This window comes from Hypanus sabinus, chromosome 2 (assembly GCF_030144855.1).
Source record: "Hypanus sabinus isolate sHypSab1 chromosome 2, sHypSab1.hap1, whole genome shotgun sequence".
NCBI classification, from domain to species: Eukaryota; Metazoa; Chordata; class Chondrichthyes; order Myliobatiformes; family Dasyatidae; genus Hypanus; species Hypanus sabinus.
The window spans coordinates 45474647-45494822 of record NC_082707.1 but is presented as its reverse complement, the minus strand read 5'-3'; the positions used below and the strand labels follow the sequence as shown (position 1 = coordinate 45494822).

The window sequence follows — 20176 nt, the reverse complement described above, 5'->3', positions numbered from 1 at the left end:
TCACTTTTGAAGGCCTCCCCACTTACCAAGTACACCTTTGCCAGAAAACAACCTATCCCAAACCACACTTACCAGATACCATCAAAAAGTGCTTTCTCCAATTTAGGATCTCAACCCGAGGTCCAGACCTATCCTTCTCCATAATTACTTTGAAACTAATGGCATTATGATCACTTGATGCAAAGTGTTCCCCTACCCAAACTTCTGTCACCTGCCTTGTCTCATTCCCCAATAGGTGATCTAGTATTGCACTCTCTCTAGTTAGAATCTCCATGCTCTGATTAAGGAAACTTTACTGACTGCATTTGACAAACTTTTTCCCACTTTTACACTATGGGAGTCCCAGTCAATATGTGAAAAGTTAAAATCACCAGCTATCACAACCTTATGTTTCGTACAGGAGTCTGTTATCTTTCTACAAATTTGCTCCTCTAAATCCTGCAGACTATTATGGATGGTCTGTAATGGAAGCCCAATAACGTGGTCGTACCTTTCTTATTCCTCCATTCTATCCTCACTGGGTGAGCTCTCCAGTCTGCCCTGACTGATTACTGCTGTGACATTTTCCCTGACCAGTAACACCACCCCTCTCCCCTTCTTCCCTCTTACTCTATGTTTAAAACAAAAGTACCTTGGAACAGTGAGCTACTGGTCCTGCAAGCAAGTCTCAGAAAGTTAGTCCCAACATGCTCGATCTTTTGATTCCTGACTGTATTTGTAGGCTTAACAACATCTCTCTCCTCAACCACTCCACTACCTGTTCTGGTGCTTTGGGTCCCATCCCCATGCAACTCTATTTTAAACCCCTTGTGTGGCACTAGAAAACCTTCTTTCTGGGATATTAGTCCCCGTCCAGCTCAGATGCAAGCTGTTCCTTCTGTAGAGGTCTCATCTTCCCTAGAAGAGGGCCCATTGATCCAAAAATCTGAAGCCTTCCCTCCTGCATCACCTCCTTAGGCACATGTTGGACTGTTTGATCTTCCCTTTTCTGGCCTCACTAGCACATGGCATATGTAGGATCCTGAGATCACAAAGCTGATGGTGCTGTCCTTTAAATTAGCAGCTCCTCCAGCAGTTTGTGTGTGTTGCTTGGATTTCCAGCATCTGCAGATTTTCTCTTGTTTGTCTCCTCCTCTCTCCCTTCCCCCCTGAGCCATAGAGCCAGACTCAGTCACTGAGACCTGACAGCTGTGGCTTTCCTCTGCTCAGTAAACCTGCCACCCACCAACAGGATTCAAAGCGGTTGATGAGGGGGTCAGCCACAGAGGTACTCTGAACTGGCTGTCTATCCCCTTCCCACCCCACCCCCTCACCTTGGGTGTAACTACCTCCCATGTATGTTCTGTCAGCCTCCCAAATGACCTGGTGTTCATCCACTTCCAGTTCCAACTCCTTAACGTGGTCTGGCAGAGGCTGCGGCTGGATGCACTTCTTGCGGGTGTAGTCGTCAGCTGCACCGGAGGTCTCCCTGCCTTCCCACATCCTGTAAGAGCAGCATTTCACTATCCTGCCTGGCATCTTCACTGCTCAAAAGATAAATAGTGAAAAAAAAATTACATATAGCCTAAGCCTCGGTAACACAAAGCTTCATCTGCCCACACTAACACTGGCTCACTCATATAATAGATGCTCTGCTTAAACCCAACTACTTTTTATTGGACCTGGCCAAGCACCTAATTATGCGTAATCCAATGTCTCCTTGGGAACTGTGGCACACAAAATATGCTGATTGGCCCATGTCACTTCTTTTAAACTCTCTCTCCCTTGATGCAATCTAACGTCTCCTCAAGAACTGTGGCGCACCAAGTGTGCCAACTGTCCTGCTTGCTTCTTTGACATTGTCCCTCCTTCTACCCAATACGATGTCACCTTGAGAACTGCGACACGCTAAAATGTACCGACTGCCACATCTGCTAGACTCTCTCTCCCTCTATGCAACCTGAACTGTGGCTTGGAAAATGAATATACCGAATACACATATTTTCCTGTCTGCATTTTTATATCACTTTTAGGCCTCTGCATCTACATCATCATTTCCAGTTCCGTTTCATACATTTGGTCCCAGCAGACAAATCGGTGATACAGGTTGCTGGGGTCCAAGAATCAAACCCATCCACGAGAACTCCATTATCACACTTGTTGACCTGTGAAAAATAAAATGTTCCTTACCCCTCTTTTATTTGTAATCTATCTCTCAATTCATGTTACTTTCTTATTTTCCATCCCTTATGTGCTCTAAAATTGTGCATTAACCCCCTACACCTTTCATACAAAAGTCTCCTATATTACCGATGCAACTGTTTTAGCTCTGTGCTTCCTCCATACCATTCCTATTTTCATTTCTACACCACAACTTTCCAAATTTCTACAGTGCTCCATCTCTCTCAAGACTCTTTGTTCAGTGCTGCTGGACCCTGATGCTTTTGTCATCCAAAGGTTCTTTGGAAATCAAGAAGGCGGCATAAAACGTGTCACTTATGGTTACTTCATTAGGTGTTACAAGAACAAAGGAGGAGGAGACAAAGAAAAGACAAAGGAAAAACCAGTTGTGGTCATCTCATATTCAAAGGAAAGATAATAAAATCCCAGTGATAACAATTAACCTAAAAATAAGCCAGCTTTAAATGGCATGTAAACTAAGAAACTTCTAGAAAAATGCGTAAGAATTGTACCTTAATTGCTAGAAAATTCACTGAACAATTACATGTAGATAGGTAATTATATAAAAATACAAGCAAGCATAGGAAAGATAAACAAGGGAAGCATTAGAAAAATAACAATTCTACATCCTAACCCAGCAATGTCTTTTGTCTGACCTGGATGTCAGGGCATGAATTAAGAATGGATCAGACAAGGAGTTGAACATAAAAAAAAATGCGATTTGGGAACACAAATAGCACATCAGGTTTGATGATGTGGGAAGACCTTCTCCAGAGGGCTGCTGAGATTCAGGAAGCCTTCCTGAGGGAAATTAAGGGTTAGCGACAAATGTTGGCCTAGCCGCTGATACTCATGTCGCATAAATAAACACTGCAGCAGATTTTGAGAAAGGTACAGGATATATCTGGAAAGCTTGCCTGCTCCTTTGTTGTTATTTCCATAGGAGAACATGTAATTCTGAATTCTCTGTTACTCAGGCATCAGTTAGCCAAAGGTCAGCTCTTTAAATCTCACTTTGTGCAACATTCCAGCAGATAGCCAAACCACTGATTAGAAAGTGCTGCCAACTTCCAGTGGTGACCCACTAAAAGCATGGTCCCCTCTCAGTGTCATCTCTGCTCTGAAGCTGCGCCAAAGCTTCAAGACAATCTAGGTAATTGCTTTGCAGTGGAGGGGTCCGGACAAATCAATATTAACTAAAGGAATTGCTTGAATTTGAAAATTAATTCCTTGTGAGCAATCTTTTAATTTAGCAGCAAGTTTATTGGAACACAAGGACAAAGCAACAAGTAATGATTATTTGCCCCGTCCAGCTCTTCTGATCTATCCTGATTCTTTCTCAATGACTAATGTAATTCTTTATTTGAAGTAGTAACTTACCTTTCTCTAGACCAAATCCTCTTTACTGAATTAGGAATGAATAAGTTTACCTCCTGAGCATGTCAATGGAGAATTTACCATAAGCAACAGCAGATGGTTATATAATCTAAGGTAAAATTTAAACTAATAGCCTGTATGGTTAATGGTCATATTCCCAAATAAAATGTGTTTTACATAAAGTGAATTTCTATATGATTCTCTATAGCCTTGACTATTGTAAGAAAATTAAGTCATATCAGTCTTAATCATTTTTGTAATGGAATAGTTTCAAAATTGCTTTTACATAAAATGTAGAATCATTTTTGTGTGCCTTCTGAATCCTTCCCATTCACTCAGTATCATCTTTATGTATGAAATCATACCTTGACACAGAACTCATCTATGGCTTTTTCTAATGCTTTATAAAATGTCAGAATCACTTCTGTAGATTAATATTCCATGGAGCTGCTTAGATAACAAGTCCTGTTATTTTCCTTTGCAGCTGGTGTCATACATTTTGCATCGATATCTGTCAACTCACATTTTAACATTTAATGTCATTTATATTCTGAATGGCTTAAGTTTTAGGATTGAACTCTGGGACTCTGCTGATCATAGCTGTCCAATTAGAATAACTACCTTTGGTTTCCAATTATGAATTCAATTTATTATCCAATTTACAACATCCTCTTTTATCATAAGAACTTTCATTTTAACCACATCCTTAATGGAATAATAAATCTAGATTTTTCAGGAGGCTATTGATAACATTTCCATTTACCTATTCTGGTTTTCACATCTGTAACTGATTGCATTGTGTGATTGCTGTGTATATTCTACATTAATGGGTTAATTTTAATGTTAATTATCAAACTTACATGCTCGACTCTGCTGTATTGGACTTTGCCTTTACTGAAAGGGGAGAAAATGTGTTCCTGCCACTTCTCTGTTTTCACAATTTTAAATCACTAACAATTTAATTTAATGAGTTGAAGAGAAAGAGGGGAAAACTGAAACAATAGATCATGTATAGGAGCTCAGCTCATCTGATGGATTGCAATCAGCTGATTAATCAATTTAAAGGAAATCAAATCAACATTTTGTTCCATATTGACTCATATGTCCATTCATTCCGAGTCCTATAGACACAGTATTAACATTGAAGCCTTTTCTCTGTGATTCAGCTCCAGTTTATAATTATATTTTGCAACAAAGCTGGAAGTAAAATGGATTCCAGTTAATTGGGACACATCAGGAGCAATACCTTTTGGCCCAATTAAGGAGCTTCCCCAATTAGCTGAAGTTTCATGGGAATAGTTAAAAAGGAATATAAAAAAGACAAGCCACCATTTAACTGAGTAACAAATTATGAATTTAAGTGAAATAATGAACAGATTAGAAGTAAATCTTTCCTTACTCCACTGCCCCCCAATTTCTGCTTTCAGCAAGGGTTGCTCCCTATGCGATTCCCTTGTCCACTCGTCCTTCCCCACTGATCTCCCTCCTGGTATTTATCCTTGTAAGTGGAACAAGTGCTACACCTGCTGCTACACCTCACTGCTATTCAGGGCACCAGACAGTCCTTCCAGGTGAGGCGACACCTCACCTGTGAGTCTGTTGGGGTCATCTACTGTATCTGGTGCTCCTGGTGTGGCCTCCTGTATATCAATGAGACCCAACATAGATTTGAAGACTGCTTTGATGAGCTCCTATGCTCTGTCCTTCAGAAAAAGCGGGATCTCCCAGTGGCCACTCATTTTAATTTCACTTCCCATTCCCATTCCTACATGTCAGTCCATGGCCTCCTCTACTATTGCAATGAGGCCACACTCAGGTTGGAGGAGCAACTCTTTATATTTTGTCTGGGTAGCCTCCAGTCTGATGGCATGAACATTGATTTCTCAAACTTATGGTAATGCCCCTCCCCTCTCCTTCACCATTCCCCATTTCCATTTCCTTCGTTCACTTTATCTCCTTACTTGCCCATCACCTCCCTCTGGTGCACGCCCTCCCCCCCCCCCCACTTTTCTTTCTTCCATGTTCTCCAGCACTGTATCTTTTTCATCAATCAAATTCCCAGCTCTTTACTCCATCCCTCCCTGCCCTGGTTTCACTGATCAGCTTGTGTGTCCTGCTCCAGTAAACCCCCTTCAACTTCTTACTCTGATTGCTCATTTTTTTCTCCCAGTCCTGATGAAGGGTCTCGGCCTGAAACGTTGACAGTGCTTTTTTCCATAGATGCTGCCTGGCCTGCTGAGAACTTCCAGCATTTTGTGTGTGTTGCTTGGATTTCCAGCATCTGCAGATTTTTTCTGGTTTGTGAAGGATATCCCGGCTATTTTCTCAGTTAGTTTTTGTTCTTTAAGAGTTGTCTAAAAGAAGCGGTTGCTCTGATTAACCCAATGGTCCAATTAACCAGGATTCAGTATCCTTTACTGGCGCCATGAAGCATCTTTGTAAACTCCAAAACTCCAAAAATAGGACAGTGAAGACCACTCACAAATACCAAGCAAATAACAAATAAGATGAATGAGCAGATAATCTCCTTCAATAATGTTAAGGATAAAGATTGTCCAGGATCCCGAAAAATATTCACTGTCCTAGAAATTAGATTGAATTTAAAATAAACTTTGGTCAGATTGAAAGCCAATGGCAACCATTTACATGTACTTTTATAAGAATTAGATACGACACTGAGTCATGTCATCTGCAGAAATTCTCTGATGATTCAGCAATAGTTGGGAGTATAAAGGGAGGACGGGAAGATGAATACAGGGCCCTGGTAGAGGTCTTTGTCAAATGGTGGAAGCTGAATCATCTGCAGCTCAACATCAGTAGGACAAAGGAGATGATGATGGACTTCAGGGAGGCTAAGCCTGCGCTGCTCCCTGTTGCTATTGATGGTAAGGAAGTAGATGTGGTGAGGACCTGGCGGTGCACCTGAATGACAGAATTGAGTGGAGCACCAACACAGAGGCTGTGTACAAGAAGGGCCAGGGTTGTCTCTAGTTCTTGAGTAGACTAAGGTCTTTTGGAGTATGCAGGCCTCTCCTTCACATGTTCTACCAGTCTGTTGTCACCAGTACAATCTTTTATGTGGTGGTGTGCTGGGGCAATAGTATTGACATGGATGGTACCAATAGACTGATTAGAAATGCTGGACCAACAGGCTCAATAAACTGATTAGAAATGCTGGATCTGTTATAAGAGTTTAACTGGACACACTGGAGGCTGTGGTAGAACAAAGAACCCAAATCCTGGCAATTCTGGACAATGTTTCTCACCCTCTGCGTGCCACCTTGGCTGAACAGAGGAGCACTTTCAGTAATGGACTAAGACAACCGCGCTGCTCCAAAGAGAGCTATATGAGGTCATTCCTACCCTCAGCCATTAGGCTCTATAATTAGTCAACGTATAGCCGGGGAAGTGATGACCCCCTCCTGTTAAATTGCTTAAGGTAATTTATTTTTTATTCTTTCTTATTTCTCTTCTAATATTTGTATCTTTGTGTATCTGTGTGCTCGTAATGCTACTGTAACACTGTAATTTCCTTTGGGATCAATAAAGTATCTATCTATCTCAGTTTCTTGTCCCTCTGAAAATCAATTTTCCTTTTGTGATGTCTGAGTTGTCCTGGGTGCAATCATAGTTGATCTGAAATAACCATATGTTCAACTAAGTCCCATTCTCATCTTCTGTTCAACCCTCCCCACAGGTACTGACTCTTCCAACTATCTACAGATCTCCTCCCAGAAGAGCAATGGACCCAGCCCTGCACCTCATCACCATCCATCAGCAATCTGCAGGTATCTACTCTTCTGCTTCTTCCCTCCATCGCTGATTTGACCAAATTCTCCCTGGGCCTTGCAAAGCACTCCCATTGCCAAAATCTAACACCGTCAAAAACAGACTGGATCACAGATGTCACTTCTCAGTGAAAAAGTGAGCTCCCACTCAGCAGTTTTGGGCATTTCTAACCTTTACAGTTACATGCACATGTCTACATAGTGTATCACCATAGCACACTACTAATACTCAAGCCCAAATCTTTTAACAGTTCCTCGTGGTGCTTGCTATGAGCCCCTGAAAAGGAAGATGAAACATTGATGTCATCCAAGAGGTGTTATCGCCTCAGATTGGATTGAGATATTAACCCTGGTTATGTGCCATCACATTTGGGTATAGAATTCCCTAGAACATAGAAGACCGAGGGGAGATTTGATGGAGGTATATAAAATTATAAGGGGTATAGATAGGGTAAATGCAAGCAAGCTTTTTCCATAGAGGTTGGGTGAGACCACAACTAGAAGTAATAGGTTAAATGTGAAAGGTGAAATCTTTAAGGGGAACGTGAGGTGAAACTTCTTCAGAGGTTGGTGAGAGTGTGGAATGAAGTTTGCAGTGCAAGTGCTGGATGTGATTTCAATTTCAACGGCTAAGAAAAGTTTGGATAGGTACATAGATGAGAGGCGTATGGAGGGCTCTGGTCTCGGTGCAGGTCAATTGAGTAAGCTGTTTAAGTGGTTCGGCATTGACTAAATGGGCCAAATGGCTTTTGTGCTGTAGTTTTAGAACCATAGAACACTACAGCACAGTACAGGCCCTTCAGCCCTCCATGTTGTGCCGACCCATATAATCCTTAAAAAAAAGTACTAAACCCACACTACCCCATAACCTTCTATTTTTCTTTCATCCATGTGCCTGTCCAAGAGGCTCTTAAGTACCCCTAATGTTTTAGCCTCCATCACCATCCCTGGCAAGTCATTCCAGGACCTCACAACCCTCTGCGTAAAAAACTTACCCCGATGTCTCCCCTAAACTTCCCTCCCTTAATGTTGTACATATGCCCTCTGGTGTTTGCTATTGGTGCCCTGGGAAACAGGTACTGAGTATCCACCTTATCTATGCCTCTCATAATCTTGTAGATCTCTACCAAGTCCCCTCTCATTCTTCTACGCTCCAAAGAGAAAAGTCCCAGCTCTGCTAACCTTGCTTCATATGACTTGTTCTCCAAACCAGGCAACATCCTGGTAAATCTCCTCTGCACCCTCTCCATAGCTTCCACATCCTTCCTAAAATGAGGTGACCAGAATTGAACACAATACTCTAAGTGCGGTCTCAACAGAGATTTGTAGAGTTGCAACATGACCTCTCTACTCTTGAACTCAATCCCCCTGTTAATGAAGCCTAGCATCTTATAGGCCTTTTTAACTACCCTATCAACCTGCGCAGCGACCTTGAGAGATATGTGGATTTAAACCCCAAGGTCCCTTTGTTCATCCACATTCTTAAGTAACTGACCATTAATCCTGTACTCAGTCTTCTGGTTTGTCCTTCTAACATCTCACACTTATCCGGATTGAACTCCATCTGCTATTTTTCTGCCCAACTCTGCAGCCTGTCTATATCCTCTTGTAACCTTCGACAACCTACAGCTCCATCCACAACTCCTCCAATCTTCGTGTCATCCGCAAACTTACTCACCCATCCTTCCACCTCTACATCCAGGTCATTTATAAAAATCACAAATAGCAGGGGTCCCTGCGGCACTCCACTAGTTACCAACCTACAAGCAGAATACTTTCCTTCCACAACTACCCTCTACTTTCTTCCTTTAAGCCAATTTTTTATCTAAACAGCCAAGGTTCCACTTATCCCATGCCTCATGACTTTCTGGATGAGTCTCTCATGAGGGACCTTGTCGAATGCCTTGCTAAAGTCCATGTAGGCCAAATCCACGGCCCTACCCTCAGCAATTTCTTTTGTTACCTCTTCAAAATACTCAATCAGGCTCATGAGGCATGATCTTCCCTTCACAAACCCATGTTGACTATTCATGAATAGACTGTACTTCTCCAAATACTGTTAGATCCTATCCTTAAGATTCCTTTCCAGTAGCTTGCAGACCACTGACATAAGACTCACTGATCTATAGTTCCCAGGTTTCTCCCTATTACCTTTTTTAAACAAGGGAACTACATTTGCCATTCTCCAGTCCTCCAGCACTTCCCCTGTAGCCAAAGAGGATTCAAAGATCATAGCTAATGCTCCTGCGATCTCTTCTCTCAATTCCCACAACAACCTGGGGTGTATCGTATCTGGCCCTGGGGATTTATCAATCTTAATGTTTTTAAGAAGATCCAGCACTTCTTCTTCTTTAATCTCCACATTGTCCAGCACACAGGCCCGCTCTACTTCAACCTCATCCTGATCAAGATCCTTTTCACTTGTGAATACTGAAGCAAAGTATTCATTTTGGACCTCCCCAATCTCCTCCGCCTCCAGGCACATGTTCCCCTCTTGATCCTTTAGCGGTCCCACCTTTGTTCTCGTCATCCTCCTGTTCTTCACGTACGCATAGAACGCCTTGGAGTTTTCCATAGTTCTACATGCTGCCTTCTCATGCCCCCTTCGAGCTCTCCTAAGTCCTTTCTTTAGCTCCTTCATGGCTACCCTATATTTCTCATGAGCCCCTCCTACTTCCTGCTTCTTATATCTAACATATGATTCTTTTTCCTCTTGACGAGTTGCCTCATGTGTTTTGTCAGCCACGGTTCCCATTTCCTACCATTTTTTCCTTGCCTCAGTTGGACAAACTTATCCTAAACCCAGCTCAAGTGGTCCCTAAACTTCTCCCACATTACTTCTGTGCTTTCCCCTTTGAACATCTGTTTCCAATTTACTCTCACTAGTTCCTGCCTCATCCCTTCAAAGTTAGCCCTTCCCCAGTTAAGCACTTTACCATTTCATCTGATTTTATCCCTTTCCATAGCTATGCTGAAGCTGAGAGAGTTGTGGTCACTCTCACCAAAATGGCCCCCCACCAAGAGGTCTGTCACCTGACCAGGTTCATCACCCAGAACTAGATCCAGTGTAGCCTCTCCTCTCGTCAGCCGGTCCACATACTGTGTCAGGAATCCTTCTTGAACACACCTGACAAATTCAGCCCCATCTATCCCCCTTGCTCTCAGGAGGTGCCAGTTAATATGAGGGAAGTTGAAATCACCCATAACTACTACCCTGTATTTCCTGCACCATTCTAAAATCTGCCTGCTTATCTGCTCCTCGGTATCCCGAGGCCTATTTGGGGGCCTATAGACTACTCCCAGCACAGTGATTGATCCCTTCCTATTTCTGACTTCCACACAGACCGACTCAGTGGACTCTCCCTCTGCAGCGTCCTCCCTTTCTATAGACGTGATACTATCTCTGACCAGCCATGCCACTCCTCCCCCCCTTTCTACCTCCCATCCTATTCCTTTTAAAACACCTGAACCCCGGGACCTGCATCATCCAATCCTGCCCTTCCTCCAACCAGGTTTCAGTAACGGCCAAACATCATAGTTCCACGTACTAATCCATGCTCTAATTTCATCCTCCTTGTTCCTAATACTCCTAGCATTGAAATAGACACATTTCAGCCCCTTTAACTGGCTACAATTATGTTCAGTCCCCTGCCTGACCTTCCTCATCAACTCAGAACTCTTAGCATCTTGCCCTTGTCCTTCTACCTTAATCCCTGCACTCACATTCTGATTTCCACCCCCTGCCAAACTAGTTTAAACCCTCCCCAACATCTCTATCAAACCAGCCTGCCAGGATATTGGTCCCCCTGGCATTCAAGTGCAACACGTCCTTCTTGTACAGGTCACACCCACCCCAAAAGAGGTCCCAATGATCCAGAAATCTGAATCCCTGCCCCCGCTCCATTCCCTCAGCCACCCATTTACCCTCCATCTCATTCTATTCCTATTCTCACTGTCGCGTGGCACAGGCAGTAATCCTGAGATTACTACCTTTGAGATCCTGCTTTTCAACTCCCTTCCTAACTCCCTGTAGTCTTCTTTCAGGATCTCTTCCCTTTTCCTACCTATGTCATTGGTACCAATATGTACCACGATCTCTGGCTGTTCTCTCTCCCACCGTAGGATATCTTGGAAGTGATCAGAAACCTCCTGGATCAGGTACCCGGGAGGCAAACTACCATCCGAGTTTCTTTCCTGCGTCCGCAGAATCGCCTGTCTGTCCCCCTGACTATAGAGTCCCCTATCACTACTGACTTCCTCTTCCTTTCCCTACCCTCCTGAGCCACAGGGCCAGATTCTGTGCCAGAGGCACTTCCCCCCAGTAGGCTGTTCCCCCCCCCCAATGGTACTCAAACAAGAGTACTTATTGTTAAGGGGTACAGCCACAGGGTACTCTAGAGTACCTGACCCTTCCCCTTCCCTCTCCTGACTGTGACCCATTTCTCTGTCCCCCACGGCCCTGGAGTGACCACCTGCCTGTAACTCCTCTCTATCACCTCCTCACTCTCCCTGACCAGACAAAGTTCATCGAATTGTATCTCCAGTTCCCTAACACGGTCCCTTAAGAGCTGCATCTCGATGCACCAGGTGCAGATGTGGCCGTCCAGGACACCGGGAGACTCCAGGACCTCCCACATCTGACATCGACACAGAAAACTGGCCTCACACACATACTACTTCCTTTTGCAAACAACCACTGCCTCGCCTCATCCCGTTACCGCTGAAGCCCGTGGAGCCAAAGCCCTTTCACTCTGCTCCTCTCACTCCGCTGCCCGCTGGATATGGCTGCCTTCTTTTTAAACTGTTCGCGCTCAACCGGCGGACGTCACAGGCCTGCACAGTCTGGCCTCTCTCTTCCCCCGAGAACTCAAAATGTCTTCCCGCTGGAAATGCTTAGGTGCTCTCCCACTGCCTTCTTGTTTCGAATCAGAAACTTCTGCAGATTCCTCCCCCTTCTTAAACCGTTCACGCTCAACAGGCAGGCGTCACGTGCCTGCGCAGTTTTCTATGACTCTATAAAATATTTATTTCTACATTCTTGTTCTGCCTTCTATTATAGTCTTACTGTATATGTCAGAATCAATACATGTTTTACCATCTTTCAGATTTTACAGGAATACTTTCCAAAATGAAATCATCCAGGGTCCATCGATGCAGCCAATGTAATTGGGCTGAGGTAAAAATTTCAATATTAGCTTGCTCCTGTTGTTAACATAGACAGAAGCTGCAGTACAGGAACATGGTAGATCTCTACGTTCAGTGAGTGCTCTCTATTTATGATTTATGATGGATGGAACTAAAGCACTTAAAATAGATCTAATGCTTCTGCTACAAATGTTCAGGAACTCAATAATTCTACTTTTGCTTTCCAACAAAAAGACCAAATAGATATAATGTGACAAGGAGCTCCATGACATCACACACAAAACCAAGGGTACAGACAAACTTCACTCATGTCAACTGTACCCCAAGGCTCACACACTCACAAAGCTATACACCTGCAGTACATTAATCACACATTTAAGTTTCAAAGGTTCATTTATTATCAAAATATACAACTCTGAAATTCATCTTCTCCAGATAGCCATGAAACCAAGAAAGAAAGGAACAGCAGCACCATCATTGACCACCCCCCCAATCCCTCCTCCCAAAAAAAACAAGAACAGAACAGGCACGTCAATCTCCAAATCCCCCTCCCCCACACACACAAAATGAGAAAGATTGGGCGTAAAACACTGAATAAGAAAAACTAAAGACTGAAAAAAGTCTATAGTCCAAGTCCATACCCAAAATGCAGAAATCCTGGGTAACCTTCCCCGGGCTCGGCGGCAGCCTCAACCCTATCCAATAGCAGAGCAATTCCCCAGCATTCAAAAGGCAGACTCCCTTCTCCGACTATTGTTCAAATGCTTCACCAACCTTAATTTACCACATTCCTGCATCTTACAAATTTTCAGTTGTGGCAGTCACATTTTATGGCATCCACGAGGACCATTCCCCTTTTGCCAATGGAAAAGGAGGCTCACACAGAGTGAAAGAGAAGAGTACGACCCAGCCCCAGAGAAGCTACGTTCAGAGTTACTGTGTCCAAGCAGATGCTGTGAATATCAGCTGGAGAAGGAATATGAGATAAGCGCATGAGTGGAAAGGGAATCACCATCTGAAATGCTGGTTTCTGACACCACAGTTAGAGAGGGAATCCAGGTATTTCTTCCTTCATTTCTCCCATTGATCTAAGCTCTTAGCACAAGCTAAACCCACGTTACTACTGGGCCGTGGAGCCTACAACAGGTGTATGCATATCTGGAGACTTGCTTTGCAATGCAAGACCCACTTGGAGAAATGCTTCTCAACGTTCTCGATTAATGGAGTAACTTGCCAACAGTCCTCCTCTTCTTCTCTCCTTCTCATAGGAAACTGTTCTCTCTGAGTCCTTCCTTCAATCTCACTACTCATCTTAGGCCTAGGTGAAGCTTACTAACACCCCCACATCTGACAGCAAGAAGCAGGACTTAGCTAAGGTGTAGAGAGGGGGACATAGACTGACGAGGGACAAGTCTGTTGCATGATTTCTAAAGATTGAAAAGCAACACCTCTCCGTAGCCCACTCAACTTCCAAACATACAAGAAAGTAATGCCTTTGGTGGCGCTACCTGCCACTGATATTAAAAAAAAGTTTTTCTGTGTAAATTAGGCTCATTGTTGAAATTTCGCAATACTTGTTTCAATTCAATGTAACAAACTACTGATATTTCAAATTCAAGTTCGAGTTCAAGTCCTCTGAAAGTACATTTATACAACCAAATGAAACAATGCTCCTCTGGACCAAGGTTCACCTTCAAAACACAATCACACACAATATTTAGTTTTAAAACTAAATATGACCACAAATAGGTTAATAAAATATATTTCAAAGTGTATGTAGTGCAGAGGACAGGTAAACAGTCAACAGCTCACTGTCCTAGTGACAAGACCTGTGCAGGCAGGGTAGTCAGTAGTATTACAGCCTGAGGGAAGAAACTCACTCTGTATGCTTGCACCATGTGTCAGCTTTGTACAGTCACCTACATGGCAGTAAGTGCAAAATTTGTTTAAAATGTGGACACATTCATCATGCATAAAATTCCAGTCAACAATACCAAAGGAGGCAGAGAATCATCTTCAGTCATTTGCAAAATATATCAGTGAATTCAAAGGAGCCAAGCTGAGGAAGCTGAGTCCACCCCTATAGTAATCTGCACATTGCATGAGTTACCACAGACAAATGTTTCCTCGTGAATTTCTTCCAATACAATTGATTAACTATTACATATAATGTATAAAATTATGCCCAGTAATTACAACAATATTTTCTGAGAATGAAGAAAAAAATTGGCTGAGGTTTTGAGATATCATAGTATGTACAGTATCTGTCTCCACTCTAAGCTAAATTTTCTCTTATTATCTTGTCTTTTTACCTTTGTGTTTCTTGAATTTGAACTCATCGAATGTGATAACAGATGGACAGAAATGAAAAGCTAGATAATCTAAAACTCTGAAATTGCTTGTCCTGCAGACTACCAACAGTTGAAGGTGTAATTTGGTAAAAAATGCAGGGCGTTCTAAAAGCCAATAATGCATACAAAGTATGTGGTTTCCAGAACAGGAGAAGCTTGGGCTTAGGTGATGTTGAGTCATGTAACATCAACAGCAACATCAAAGTACATTTATTTGTCAAAGAATGTATAAATTGAGATTTGTTTGCTTATAGGCAGCCACCTAGCAAGCAACTTGAAGAACACAATTAAAAAAAAGAAATATCATAACCACTGGGCAGAGAAGGAGGGATATAAAAACAAGCATCATGCAAACAACAACAATCTGAACCAGATTGAGTCTTTAGATCCATTCCCCAATCCCAGCCCTTGATCTCAGTTCATCATATTAGAGGGGCAAAAAGCTGCAAAACTCACAGAGACAACAGCCTCAAGAGAGAGGTGAACATTGCAGGAGGACAAGCAAACTCAGCCTGATCCTCGCCTCTACACTTGGGCTTCCTAGTCTATCTGGGCCAGCATTTAAATTATCCAAGCACCGGGCAATGCCTTGCCTCGCTCCAGGACCCAAGCCCAACTCAACGACGCGGCTGGACCGCAGAGCCCAAAGCTATTTCTGATCTCACCAAATCGGCATGGCGCTTGGAATGGTCCAGCCTCACATCAGGGTTAGGTGGGCAGACATTGAAACTCATCCGCATTGACTCCGCTCCAAATTATTCACTCAACAGCGACAGTGATACCAACTTCGTCTGCGACCGTGTCTTGAACATGTTATGATTTGGCTCTGTGATACAATGGTACAGCTCATCCTTTGAATCAGCTTCATCTCTGCTTGCTTCCTTATTGTTTGTGGTGATAGATGAGCACAATTCACTTGAGAAAAGGTGTTATTAGTAATGGCTTTAGTCATATTTCTTGCCTTCTGAACAACCAGTGTCTCACAGCTTCAGTAGCGCCATTCAAACAGAGTTAGTTCAGAGTACTGAAGAGGCAGCATAGGGCCTAGATAGTACAAACTGAGAAGTGTTTATTGGGATTGTCGGAGCAGGACTGGGATAATGGAGGGTAGTCAGCGACACTGGAGCTGGCTGATCATATTTAAAGGATCATGGAAAAGTAATCCAATTGATCAACGTTCACCTCATTTTAAATGGTCAGCACATTCTGAGAACGTGGTCAGTCATGCACATTCATGAAGCAATTCTCCCCCTCGCCATGTTCAGGGGAAGCTATTGTGTCTTACCTGCTTAGGTAGAAGATGTGGGAGACCAAACTAACCAGTTGAAGCACAGCAATTCATTCATTACACAAGGTCCTCTTATCCAGATGGAGATGGATAGTAACACAATTCATAGCAACATCCATCTATCACCAAGGCACATAACTCCAACTTGACGGACACATTCACGGATTGTTCTGAAACTGTGGATGCAATTACATAGCTTTCTGCCAAGATGTTAAACAGCATGATTGGAAGATGTTCCCACTTTGTGGGTAATGAAAATATTCTAGACAGTCTGTGCGTCCTGATGCTTCTATGGTGATGTATGCTTGCAAAACAAGGAACATTTATATAATGCTAATTCTTCAACATCTATTGGACAAGAGGGTTAGGGAAAGTGCTGGTCCCTTGAAGCTCAAAGTGTCTCAGATCCAGACCTGTCCACAAATGTGGGGACGCATTTACTAAGAAGTAGAGAGCCATTATAAGTGTGCCAGAGGACTCGTATATGAAAGACCTTAAAAGATCTTAATTGTGTTAGCTGCTTGGACCTATTTATCAAATTGAACACCATGAGAATCTTGCACACGGCATATGCTTGAACATTTAGTACTGGGATAATTTTGGGACTGCATCAAAGTGCACATAACACTACATTCTAAGCAAGCTTCAGGGCCCCACAATGTGGGTATGAAACCATTTAATGGACTCTAATATTATTGGTGGAGAATGTCACATTAACTGTTTCATAGAATTCTTCCTTAAAATTTCTTTCGCTGATAAAACATCCACCTATTCCTTTTTGAATGTTTGTCACATATGCTGACTTGAGTCAATATTTGACTCCCTTGGGAAATCTGTAAGAGGGATCACAAAACTGAGGCTGGCTCACTAAGCTGACAGAATGTTCCCAGTGTCAGATTAATTTGACTTAATCCTATAGAGATGTGGGAGACATTGTCCCAAAGCATCAAGAATGTGTACACAAAAAATTGTCAGCCTGGGAAAAATAAACTGACAGAATGCCTCACGAGCAGGTACAAGTAAAAGCAGTCAGAGAGAGCTCTGGTAATTGATGCCAGTTCATATGGCTGCTTATTGCATGGTGTTCTGGGGGTAACCAAATCAAATATTCATCGAAGATGTGCAGGGGATATTAAATGAAGATTGATTCCACTCGTAATATCTAAATTTAACTCAGATCCCAGCAGAGGCTGTGAAATTACATTAACCATTGTAGCATACATTCACAAATTATGTTTGTTCTCTATGATGTAAATTGCAGTATTCTGAATCATCAGATGTATCTGCAGACTCTAACCCAATATCCCTATGCATATACACAAAGGCCAATTGAACCGGCACGCGCAGTTTTCTTCCAGTTATATTGTCGCACTAATTTGCCATTTAAAAAAAAATTACCTTTTCACTTTCTTCATCCTCCCCAAAGTAAAGAGTACGCTCTGGCAGTGTGAGTCGATCTTGGTCAATCTAGAAGATATTGGAACAGATTAATACCATCTTTAAAGTGTTATTAATCCAAAATGTTAATTATGGGTTAACTTCAGTAAGAAACATGATCCTTACGTTAATCAAATTTTCACCAGATATTCAAAACAATTGCAATATCTGTCACAGGAGATTAATAGTGAATATTAAAATGCACAATGCTTTGGTTCATCTGCTACTTTGTCATGCTTGTAGGCTTCACCTGTAATTTCACTTATCTTTGGTAATTGTTCCTGAATTGTAACAAACGGGATTGCTGAAGAATGGATAAAGAACAGTATGTAGGTTTGGATTTACTAGATAAGGATAAAACAAAACAACAATGGGAAAATGCAAATGAAGATTGCATGACAAAAATTATACCTTCTCTTGTCTTCAAGATGCAGAAATTAAGAATTAAAATCTATTCCCAACTACATATCTTCCTGACTTAAAATTTCAATGCTCATCACTACCTCATGGTATTTAGAATCATCCTCTCATGCCATTTACCTTAAGGGTGCTTCTGTCTAGAAGTACCGTAACACAATATGAATAAAATCACAAAATAAAATAAATTATTTCAGGATTTAGAAAAAATCATGTGTTTTTGGTCATCAAAGAGAATGTTCTTATTTTTTTGTTTTGTTTACATTTTATTCATTGTGAATCAAAGTGGAAATCAGTGGGTGTTTTACTTATGTTGGGTTAATGAAAGATTAAATTGAGCACTGTAATGCCAAAAAAAAGGTCAATCACAAAGCACCTGTAATTATACAGGATTCCTATTTATCAAGCAGATAATTACCTGCCTAACTGGTCTCAGTCCCAGATGTCATCAATCCACTATGCTGTTGAGCAGTCCACCAAACTAAATCACTTCAAAACATCGGGCTAAAATGTTTGCAAATTCAGATTTACTGCCCATATTACAAACACCAAAGAGGCAGCATATTTGCAGGGGAGGATATTAGCTACCAAATGAAGACTTTATTTAAATTTTCACAAAACCAAATTGGGTGGTAGTGGTTATATAGATATTGTGGTTCAAAAAAATAAAATGGGGAAGTACTATGTAGAATGAAAAGATGTATTAGCAAGTTTTAAAAAAGAAATAAATTATCTGTTCTAGATTAAATGTATCCTAGGCTCTTGGGCAAACAAAAAAAAAATAGCAATAGACAAGACAGTAGAGAGCTGGACACTGCTGTTGTGGTATTATTATTTAAAATGGTAGAAAGGAATAGATTGTTAGCCAGCTGCAGTGAAGGACCAATTATTGGAACAAAAAAAATTGATGGACTTTTAATCAAGGAAAAGTCAGCACAGATTTGTTAGGTAAAGTCATATCTGGATGACTGAACTTACGGAAGAGGTATTAAGATGGAGAAGTTGAGCCAAATGCATTTGATTCTTAATGGATATTGCAAAGGCTTTTAAAAAGGCCACAAGTAGGACACTGATCTGAAAAGCAGAGCTCTGTAGAAGTGAAGACAAAGTGGCATGGTTGATCCAACATTGCAGCAGAGAAAGAGAGCATGGGATCAAAGTCAATTGCCGAGTGTCTGAGTGTTTGCAGAACTGCTTGTATAAGGTTCTACCTGGTACAGTGATTTGCATCTGGCTATGATTATAATGTTTGCAGATACTATAAAAATTGCCAATCTGCCAGACAAAGAAAGCTGCAGAGTGCAGGAAGACATTAATGGATTAGTCAGTCTGGCAGAAAAGTAGCAAATGGAATTCAAGCCAGAAGTTGTGGAATACAGGATATTTGAAGGACAAACGAGTTGAAGGAAAATTTGTGGAACAACGTGAAGCACAAAAGATCAGAAAGTCCTTGGAATTCAGCACTGATCCATGAAGGTGGCAGCACAGGAAGATAGAATGATTCGGAAGACATAACACACTTATAGGATTAGTCTGAATAGCTCTCTAATGGCTGCCATGAATTATTTAGAAATGGAGATAAATATCATAAGGGGAATTTGATTTTCAGATTGTTGGTGGAGAAAATTATTTTAATAAATCCATTGCATACTTAGTGAACATTTTTCTTTATAAGTTGCATTTTAACATGTCAGAGCATTTGTCATGTTGTAGAAATCGATGTGATAAAATTTTATTGGTATTTCACAGCACCTGAATGTACTACAACACTTAAATGATTGATATTGCTGTAAATATCAACCCAATTACTGAACAAAATTACTTGTGATTTTAATGGAGAACCAGAAGATGCATACATTGGTTAACAATGATTAACTATTATTCATTTGTACAATATCTAGTGAACGAATAACATCCATAATGGTAAACATATTTATTTGCTAATTTTCACATCAGAGTTACAGTTTCAAGGATCTATTAGAAATGAAATTGATTTATTATTGTCATATGTACTGAGATACAGTGAAAATCTTCTTTTGTATACTGTTCATAAAGATGAAATCATTACAGTGTACATTTAGCTCAAACAAGTTAAACCGATAACAGAATGCAAAATAAAAAGCAACAGCTACAAAGGAAGTGCAGTGCAGATAAACAATAAGGTGCAAGATGATAGATTGTGAGATCAAAAGTCCATTGTATTGTACCAATGA

General features: G+C 41.6%; 1 protein-coding gene across 1 annotated transcript in view; it reads right to left on the bottom strand.

Annotated features, from left to right (window-relative positions):
• Window positions 1-20176, bottom strand: part of LOC132378426 (endothelin-converting enzyme-like 1) — a 122361-nt gene that overhangs the window by 67384 nt on the left and 34801 nt on the right. The window contains exon 2 of the mRNA XM_059945337.1: window positions 17508-17576. Coding sequence (XP_059801320.1) covers window positions 17508-17576 — 69 coding nt within the window. The remainder of the gene's footprint in view (window positions 1-17507; window positions 17577-20176) is intronic.